Here is a 10,935-nt window from a genome sequence, read left to right as displayed (position 1 = left end):
CTTCATTAAGTGTCATTCATAAAAGGGCCCTCTTTTATAATTCGTGCTTATTAAAAAAAGTCACAAAGCATTGAAGCATTTTTAATGCAAAGTTAAAGGGTGAAACAAAAACCCAAACATTAAAATAGGTAGAAAATAAAGCCGAAATATATATATCAAACTTTGCAAACATAAGGCAAAGATTTGTCTTCAACTCCGAAACAAGACAGGGGTAAACCAACCGATTATTGACGAAAGGAACATAAGCGACGGAGTTATCATCTGAATATCTAAGTTCTGCACTCTTTTTTCCTTCGTCCGGTTTTTGTCCCTATTGGATTTTTATGGCAAGGTTTTCAATGAGGCTGGGGCAAGGATGAAAAGAATAAAATCTTCCACTTCGCGGTCACATCATAATGAGTAACCAGAAAGTGGGGGGACTATCTGTATTAATAAAAATTAGACTCGTCATGTGGGTATATTAAATGGCGACATGTGTCAGTAAAGTTTGAAGAAAAGTGAAGAATGACATGTAAATATGATATGTGAAACACCCCTGGGACCGAACATACTCATACCGTGCTTGTTAGCCCCGGAACTGATCATCATAAAATAGCTGAGATCAGGCGCGAGAGAATATCTCATAATTACAAATGAGGTAGGAATAAATTAATCCCGGATTATATGGGATTTACCATCATTACACCATCAGTTACAAATCAATTATTAATAAATGCAATAAATGATTATAACGGTCAGAACAAGGCAATCAATTTCGAGGTTGACTCAACAGGCACGGGATTGACTCAACAGGCACGAGATTGACTTAACAGGCACGAGATTGATTCAACAGGCACGAGATTGACTCAACAGGCACGAGATTGACTCATTAATTACGAAACTAACTCATCAGTTATGGAATTAACTCATCAGTTACGAAATTTCAGCATTTACACAGCTGTTACAAGTCTTCCAAAAGTAATGAATGAATTGAGTAAATTCTCATAATGGACCCAAAATTCAAGGAGACTAGTTACTTAGATTTAGCCCTATAAATAGACATACTTTTACCACCATCAGAAAAATCTAATCTTCTTCTATACATTGTAATTCATAGCATCTTACTCCCAAGTTAGCTATAATTCGGCCCTTCAAGCTTTGTTCGGCTCATTATCCTATCAAGGATCATTCAATAAGAATTCTTTCTTCTCTGCTTTATTTTTATTATATTATCTGTTGAATCGACTCAGGTATGTTAAGGCTAAATCTTATATCTTTCAGATTGAATCGGTTGCTTGTGGCCCTTCATATAAAATTATTGCTTTGACCTTTAAAACCATTTTTTGGGTTAAACAACAACAACGTGTGATAAAATTCTAAGAGAGCACGGTACATCTTTCTCAAGAATATCATACGAATTTTTCCCCTACTCCAATCCGTCGTTGCGTGTTTTTTCGCAAAAGACGTGGGTTAGAGGGATTGTTAAGAGAATCGACTCAGGTATGTTAAGGCTAAATCTTTCTTTCTTTTAGCATGTTCCAAGTAACAATACGTAAACATAATGATATTCCATAAGTAGTTCTACTCTTAATAGTTGAGAATGTCTATGTTATTCATTCATGTAAAGTGATATTCAAGCATGTGTAAGTATGTATCTAGTTCCCTATTGAGGTATTTGATAAAGATGTTAATTCTTATAATATAGTGATACATGCATCTTTATGTATTTACCACCGCGTTACCGGTCGGGCAGTTACTACCGGTGGGGCAGTTATGTATCATTATTTACCACCAGTTGGGTAGTCATGCATATTCATTTACCACTGTGCTATGGCCGGTTGGGAAGTTACATATTTATCACCGAGCTATGGTCGGTCAGGCAGGCATGCATGCATGCATTTACCACCGCGCTACGACCGGTCGGGCCGTTACCACTGATCAGTTGGGCAGTTATGCATCATACAATATAGATAATAGAAACAGTCTCAAAGAGAAGCATTGTATATATATATATATATATATATATATATATATATATATATATATATATATATGGTGGCACTTCAGAGATTCAGGTTGATTCTTATATATCTTCAATTAATGTTGCCTTATTGTTATATTTCAGTTTTGCCTTATATACTCAGTACATTATTCGTACTGACGTCCTTTTGTCGGAGACGCTGCATTCATGCCTGTAGGTATAAATAATCAGTTTGACGAGCCCTCATACTAGACGAGTTTTTATTTATTTACAAAAGCACTTCTAAAGGAGGTGTGACAGCTCTGGCGACTCTGCTGGCCGAAAGAGGATCTAAGTTCAGGATCAATCGATTTGATCAATTTGTCACACCTCCTTTTTGCGCGCCCCGCCCCGAAGGGTTGAATGCGCGAGGGAGTTTTTCCAATTTAAGTGACAATATTCGAAATGGGATTATTTATTTAATTCAGAGTCGCCACTTGGGAAAGGTTTGGCTTTTGGTGTCCCAAGTCACCGGTTTATCTTGAATCCCAAATCGAGGAAAATATTCGACTTTCCAAATGAAGTCTGCGAACCAGAAATTCTAAGTAAGGAATTCTGTTGACCCGAGGGAAGGTGTTAGGCACCCTCGAATCCCGTGGTTCTAGCACGGTCGCTTAAATTGTTATAATGGCTAAATATCTGATTTAAATACATGTTGTGACTTATGTGCTTTTATTAAGTTTAAACCGCTTTTATTATTATCATTTATTTTTATAGAATTGCAACGTCGTGAAAATGCATCTCGAACCACGTCACAATCAATGCACCCGTGGTCGTCGACACATTTTGACTCCGTTGAGATTCGGATTTGGGTCACATCAATGTGCACCCGTGTTTAAGAAGGTTAAATTATTAAAGGTGCGCCTAAAGCAACTAGCGTATTGTTATTTTGGGAAGGCCGTAAAATTCGCTAAACGGCCTGTCCCGAATTCTAAGTATTTTAATATATACATTTAGAGGGCCCCGCAGCTTGTGCATTTTTGTTTGTCGAGGCTCGTCTCATTTTTATTTAAAAGGATAAACCTACAGTGACTATATTTTCCTATTAAGTTCGTCTCTAAAATAAAAGAAAATCTCTTAATTAATTACATGCTTGAGTTGTTATAGTTGAGTTTCGGATATGATTCATAAATTCTGAAAATGATGTAAGCAGGGCAGTCCGTTGCCAATGCGGGCCCAGGACCAACGTGTATGGCATAAAACTAAACCTGGGCCGTCTTATTCACGTATTACTACCTAGTTACATTATACTAGGCATGTTCTCAGTTTGCCAAATTAAAAAAAAAACTTAGCAATCTAATTTTAATCCTAAACGAATTACATCCTGGAATTAACCAATATTATTTAACTAAACAATATTCTTACAAGTTCCGAAATGGTCTATTCGTTTGATTTTTAACTTAGACGGAGTTACTATACCATTTATTTATTTTTAGGCAATATATATAGATAGTTCATCCGTTAAGTTATCGTTAGATGTTCCACTATATATATTAAATAGCTACATGATTCTGATTTTGTAAACTAAATAATTTATACATACAAATAAAAATTCAGAATATAATTAAAATAAATTTAGAACTTCAACTCTTCATTTTTTCGTATTCATACTTCCTGTTTCAGTTTACAATAATCAGCGTGTCAGTTGTGTACCTGATATTGGAAGCAAAAGAAAAGGGAGATCAGCAGAAATTCAGTAGCATACAACAACAGCAACCCCAGCAACCAGTAACAACCAGCAACGAGAAACTTAGTGACAGATTTTAAAATCAAGACAAAAATCCAGAAACAAACAACAATCAACGGACAGAAGCAAAGGGAATCTTTTCAGATTTTTGAAAGACTAATTAGTGTTTAACCCTTAATTTCTCAATCCGTATCTCAGAATATTTGGATTGTATATCAGGTGTGTATTCTTCTTCTTTTGAATTTCTAGAATGTTTTTTCTTTTTCTTTTTCTAAAGTCTTAGTATTTTTTCGGAATTTCCTCTTTCTTCAAATTTTCCTCCTCTATTCTTTTTTCTCTCTATCTCTGTCTGTCCCCTTAAAATCTGATTCAAGACTTCTATATATATCTCATCACATAAATCTTTTAATCAATTAAAATCAACCAATTTTCTCTACCAAACCCATTATCTTCCCACTCATCCCCATTACATTAAATAAATATATCATCACCACCCCATTATCTTTTGTCCCTCATGCTTCACTAAACAAATACAAGATTCCTCCCCAATATATTTTGTCTTGTCCCCCCTTTATATTAAACAACTATATCACAACCCATCCCATTACAGTTTGTCCCCCATGCTTCACATAAAAAATTACAAAAATGTACAATTCCTAAACTACCCCTCCGACCTTATTGCAATTACTAAACTACCCCTGAACGTATTGCAAATTACCAAACTACCCCATCAGCTATAACAAATCAATTAATCAAACTCAACCAAAATATAGCCAATATGACCAATTTCTACACGAATTCAAACAACAAATATCATGAACATGAATTCTTCAACATTTCAACAATAAATCACATGAACATGATTTCAACAACAAATCATATGAACACAAATTGAACAACAAAGAACAACTAAAATTTGATTGAACAATATTTTTAGCAACAACAAACCTATTTTCGGATTCAACAACAACAACAATCAAACAAGTATATTTAGATTTCTAAATTCAATAATATTGAACTTAAAATCAACTTTAACAACATTACAACAAACAATTCCTATATTAAACTTAAACAAGATTATGAGACAAATTCAAGAAATAATCATAAATGATAAACAAGAAATCAAACTATACAAATTTCGGATTCAAGATCAACCAAACAAAGTATGAACATGAATGAAAATATTCAATAACAATAACAAACAAACTTTGTTCAAACTTCGAATTAAACTTAAACAAAACAAATAAACATATTCAAATTACTAATCTTCAAATAGTCAATTAAACCAAAATTATAACAAAGATATATGATCCAAAATTAAGAAGCAAAACATTAACTTCACATTAAATTACTAAATTAAAAACGAACTTCAAACAAAGATGAACATGAATTAAATCTATTTTTAAACAACAAAACATGACGGATTCACATGATTTAAACAATGTTAACAATTTCTGAAAATACATAAAACACATGAAACAAATTGAAGAAACAATTAATTTAAACTTCAATTTGAATCTAACAAACATTAAACTAACAATTCCTTTTTTTACAAAAAATAAATAAAATTAACATGAAATAAACATGAAAAAAACAACTAATTAAGTTTCCATTTGAATCTGAAAATTAAATCAACAAAACACATGAACAAACTTAAGAAAAATTAATTCAACGATAAACATGAACAAAACAAGAATCGAGCATTCATCGATTTTAGATTCGAGAAATATCACAACGAAATACGGACGAAAAATAAAACTCAAAAACCAACTAACCGGAAATGAAACGACGAACAACGATTGACCAACGACAAACTTGAACTATGTATGGACTGTTTTGACGACCCCAACTTTAAAATCAACCCATGAATCTGTTTCCCGAGCTGGGCATGTCGCAACTTCGAACAAACCTTAAGGACAAACGGGTATGTAAGCACGAATCATGGTGTTGTAGTAGTATGAATTAGGGGTTTGGAGAATGGTGAGAATGTGGAGGGCATAAACGAGGTCACCTGAAGGTTGGCCATGGCAGTCGCTAGCAGCAGCACGCAATAGCATCGGAGCAGCAGCACGCAGCAACGCCGGCAGCAGCAACCCAACAGCGGTAGCAGCAGCACGATGGAGGAAACAGAACCAGCTGCCACGACGAGGCAGGAGAAGCAGCGGCGACAGTGGGGTTTGGACGATGAAGCAGCAGAAGTCGATGCGGAATCAGCTGCCATGGAAGCGAGTGGTCGACGAGGGCAATGGCGGACTGCTTGGTGGAGCTGGGCAGCCATGGATGTCGAGCTCAAGCTCGAGCTTGACGAAGGACGAAGAAGATGAAGTGACGACGCAGAGATAGCTGCGTGGACAGCAACAACTATGGTTCTTGGGGTCGTTTGGACATGACAAACTGTTTGTTGATGGCGCTTGGACGATAGGGAGTGGGGTCGAGGGCAGCCATGGTTGTGCTTTGGAGTTTTGAGGAAGAAGAAGGAGAATAAAGGGGGGGGGATGGTTTAAGTATTTTTTAGGGTTTTCTTCTTTTTTCTTCTTTTTTTTTTGTTTTGTGTTGCTTGTAAGATAATAGGGGTGTTGGGTTATGGACTGGGTCGACCCAGTTCGAAATGGACTGGGTCATAGGGAAGGTTGGGCCATTTTTTGGGCCTGTGGCTTGAAATCGAAGAAGAGGCCCAATTCCGAATTTCTTTATATTTTTTGCTCTCTTTTCTTCTTTTATTTTTCTAAAACTAAATTATAAAAAATCTTAACTTATTATTAAGAACTAAATTAAGTTATAAAAGCGCATATTAACTTCCAATAACAATTAACGCACAATTAAGTAATAATTAAGCATAAAATTGTATATTTGGACATTAAATGCTAAAAATACAAACGATGCCTATTTTTGTAATTTTTATTTTTTTGTAAAATAAATTTAATTACTAACAATTGTATAATTAAATCCTACATGCAAAATGCGACATATTTTTTGTATTTTTAATAATTTAACAAATAAACATGCACAAACAAACATACAAACAATTACACAAAAATACCACAAAATTGCACACCAAGGAAAATCATTTTATTTTATTTTTTTTGAATTTTTTTGGGAGTAATTCTCATATAGGGCAAAAATCACGTGCTTACAATATTTATCTATTAATATATAAATTGTAGACGTAGATGAAAGTGAAGATGTTAAGACAACCTTGTCCCAAGCGGATACAAATGTGTTTGATGAAGATAATGTGTTGGATATTCCATAAGCGTCATTGACGTTCTCTTGAATAGTTGGTTTTGAGTTTTGACTTTTAGTGAATGAAACATAATCTTGTCTTTTATTTTTTTTAGTATTTATTGTGATATAATGGAACAATATAAAAAGTTATTAACTTTTGAGAAATTTTACAAATAAGATATTTTTTAACTTTTAAATATTTATCTTTTTTAGGTTAGAACTTAAAGAAAAAATATAAAATTATATTTTAAAAAATAATGGGCCTGCCTGCGGGGGTCTGCGGCCCGCATAGGGCTGGGGTGGGCTGACCATTATATGGCTCATCAAAATGGTGAGGCAAGCCCAGCCCAGCCCAGCACATCAATTGCTAAAGCTCATATAGGCTGTGTTGGGCTAACACGACCCGGCCTATATTGACAGCTCTACTGTTTTGAGTTAGTGCCATGAACTAGTTTGAATTCTTAAGTTATTTTGATTTAATGTGAACTAGTTTGAATGGTTAGTTTGTGTTTTGGTTGGAGATTATCGTATGTTTGAGTGGAGATTCATGTACGTGTTGGATGTTCTGGTTGTTGTATTAGTTGGAGGTTCTTGTTATTGTTTGGCAGCAAATTAATGCTATTTGTATGTATATTTTTATTTGGCAGGTGGTGCACCTATAAAATAAAGCATTGAATTGCTATAAAATAAGTACTAAATTATTAATTAATCATAAAAAATGAAGAATTGTTATATGCCTACCTACTTCAGTCGAAAAATGTAAAAAATAAAAAATAAAAAAATACAAAGAACCGACTGAAATCAGTCGATATCTAGCATAAAAATATAGAAATTATTATATACCGGCTGAAATTGATAGTTTAACTGGCCAAATTTTTTTACATTAAAACTAAACGGAATGACTGTGGTTGGTTAGCTGATTACATTAAACAAAGTGACTGCTATTAATTTAAAATAATAAAAATAATATTAATATGTAACTGACCAATTTCGATCATTACACTAATTTTGAATTAAAAATAAAAAATTTAACAAATAATTTGTAGTTATTTTATTTATATTTGGATTGCAGGCCAACCAAACGTGTTTGATCAGTAATAACCGATCGAAGTCAGTCAGTTAGTTATACCGACCTACTAACTACCGCCACCGTTTCTTGATCGGTTTTCCTATAAAACTGACCGACAACTATCATTTTTCATTGGTATTTATCATTTTCTAGTAGTGTTATATTTACGCCAACTCAAGTGGTGCTAAATAAATTTAGACAGAAAAATACTGACTTTATTATTATATTGAGTATAGTTGATATGCAAAATTATCTTAAATTCTGTAAAGACAGCCCTACACAACAAGAAAGTGTTGCCCTACTGCTCATTATAATTTTTTGTGCTTGTTCAAATACATAACGTGTATTTAACTGGGCTCGTTACATTATCAAACTGGCAATTTCATTTCCTAATACTCAAAAAATGGGTTAGTTTAGTAAATATTACATTCTTCTTAGTCAAGGTCAGATAAACTTCATGTTAATTTGAGCTAGATCGAGCAATTGAAACACTTCATGACACATGCAACAACAATTTACATTAATCAAATTGGAAAAATCTAGAGAGAGAAAGATTGAGCTTGATTCAGTTAGGAAGAAGGTCGGTTATGTACAAGTGTGTATCTAATTTCCAAATTCATTGTACTATATAACAACCCATTTTACTTAAACAACTAACTAGCCCAACCTTCCTTTAATTACACTTTGACCCCTGACTCTCAATACTCCCCCTCAAGCTGGAGTATTAAATATATCAAGCACTCCAAGCTTGAAGAATAGTAGCTGGTGATGTACTGTTCCTAAGCTCTTGGTCATCAAGTCAGCTAGTTGGTGCTTGGAAGTAATATAGTTGGTAGTGATCAGACCTGCCTTGATTTTTTCTCTCACAAAATGACAATCGATCTCTATATGCTTTGTCCTCTCATGAAAAATAGGATTTGCTGCTATTTATATCGCAACTTTGCTACCACAATATAGATGTACTGGCTTCTGCACTTTCACACCCAATTCTCCTAATAATCCTGTTACCCAAATAATTTCTGCAACTACAACTGCCATGCTTCTGTATTCTGCTTTTGTCGAGATCCTACTGACTGTTTGTTGTTTCTTAAGACTTCCAAGACAACAATGAGTCTCCCAACTTCACAATATAGCTGTGAATGATCTCCTAGTATTGGTGCAAGCGGCCCAATCAGAGTCATAGTAAGCTGTGAGTGTATGAGTTTCTCCTTTCTTCAAGAATACACCAAGGCCTGATGAACCTTTGATGTATTTGATGATTCTCATTGCTGTATTCAAATAACACTGTTTTTTCCTTTGCATAAATTGGCTCAAAGCATGCACTACAAAGTATAGGTCTGGTCTTGTGATTTTCAAATATAACAACTTCCCTATTAGTTTCTGATATGCTGCTATATTTCCCAACTCTGCATCTTCAGTGATTCCCACATGCTTATCATAGTCTACAGTTGTTAGCTTGTGATTGAGTTCCATTGGTGTGGAAGCAGGTTTACAACCACTAAGCCCTACTTCAGAGATCAACTCCAAAGCATATTTTCTCAGATTAAGAACTATTCCTTTTTTTAACCTCATCACTTCTATACCCAAAAAATACCTCAGTTCCCCTAAGTCCTTTATCTGGAAGTTACCATGTCAACATTACTTCCTGTAATTATTAAGTCATCCACATACACCAGAATGACTACAATATCAGCTCCTTTTTTTTAGTAAAACAAGAATCCATTGCCTCGTGTATTGGGTCAACATTACTTCTAGTGATTAGTAAGTCATCCACATACACCAGAATGACTACAATGTCAACTCCTCTTTTTTTTTAGTAAAAAGGGAATGGTCATATGGACTTTGTATATATCGAGCTTGCACAAGGGCAGTAGTTAGTTTTATGTTTCACTGTCTAGAAGCATGTTTGAGTTTATATAGGGATTTCAACAACCTGCGACCTTATACTCACCCTTTTGCTGGAAACCCTGAGGCATCTCCATGTAGACTTCTTCTTCTAAGTCACCTTGTAGAAATGCATTATTAACATCCATCTAAAATAACGACCAGTCATTTGATGCTGCTACTGCAATGACCGTCCTAACTGTGACCATTTTTGTCACAGGTGAGAAAGTTTCATGGTAGTCAATCCCTTTCTATTGAGTGTATCCCTTGGCTACTAACATTGCTTTGAATATATCAACCTCTCCATTTGCCTTGTATTTAATCTTGTACACCCATTTTGACCCCACTATTTTCTTTCCTGGTGGTAAGGATACCACCTTCCAAGTCTGATTATCCTCAAGAGCTCTAACCTCTTGCTTCATTGCCTCAATCCATTTCTTGTCAGTTACAGCTTTCTTGAAGCTTCTAGGTTCAGTGAAAGCTGAGAAATCTTGTAGATAAAACTGATATGAGGTAGAAATATGTGAATAACCAACATAGTCGGATGTAGGATATTTGTGGCCTATTGATCCTTTTGTAGGATTCACATAATCCTTCATCCAGATAGGAGACTCTGTTTTCCTCTGAGGCCTGTTGGTAGTGCATTGGGGAACATCATCTTGTGGCATAACTGTTGGTGTATGCTGTTCATTAGTTTCAGTAATTACTGGCTCAGGCTGCTTACTAGCTTTATCAGTTGATTCAATAACATCTGGTATATGATGGTCATGTAATGGACCATCCTCAATGTCAATCTCAACATTATCTTCAAGAAGAGAAGCATCTGTAGGAGGTGTTAGGGATGTGAGCTGATCATGAGGATTAGTGCCAGCATTGTCACAGGGATCAAATATTATGAGCTGAGTTGGTTGTTGAAGAAATGGGTCACCTTATTCAACAATTGCCATTTTGAAATGGAAGCAATCTTCTTTGAACTGAACATCCCTACTAACAAAAAAGGACTGTGTCTCCATAACATGTATCCTTTTTGAGTTTCAACATAACTTGTGAAGACTGTCTTCCTTACTCTAG

General features: G+C 34.8%; 1 protein-coding gene across 1 annotated transcript; it reads right to left on the bottom strand.

Annotated features, from left to right (window-relative positions):
* Nucleotides 1-9,102: 9,102 nt before the first annotated feature.
* Nucleotides 9,103-10,013, bottom strand: LOC138886129 (uncharacterized mitochondrial protein AtMg00810-like). The gene is made up of 2 exons (XM_070167164.1): nucleotides 9,921-10,013; nucleotides 9,103-9,597 (listed from the first exon to the last, which is right to left on the bottom strand). The coding sequence occupies exons 1-2, from the start codon at nucleotides 10,011-10,013 to the stop codon at nucleotides 9,103-9,105; spliced, it is 588 nt and encodes a 195-aa protein (XP_070023265.1).
* Nucleotides 10,014-10,935: the final 922 nt, after the last annotated feature.

The sequence above is a fragment of the Nicotiana sylvestris genome, chromosome 2 (genome assembly GCF_000393655.2).
Source record: "Nicotiana sylvestris chromosome 2, ASM39365v2, whole genome shotgun sequence".
In the NCBI taxonomy this organism is placed as follows: domain Eukaryota; kingdom Viridiplantae; phylum Streptophyta; class Magnoliopsida; order Solanales; family Solanaceae; genus Nicotiana; species Nicotiana sylvestris.
Note: the sequence above shows the minus strand (reverse complement) of the source record. Positions and strands in the feature narration are given on the sequence as shown.

What these genes read in the sequence shown, in the direction of transcription:
- LOC138886129 (XM_070167164.1), bottom strand. Translation starts at nt 10,013, where the DNA reads ATGGATGTTAATAATGCATTTCTACAAGGTGACTTAGAAGAAGAAGTC. An exon ending in AGCAAAAGGGTGAGTATAAG is followed by an intron (nt 9,598 to 9,920) that starts GTCGCAGGTTGT and finishes GGTAACTTCCAG; the next exon opens with ATAAAGGACTTAGGGGAACT.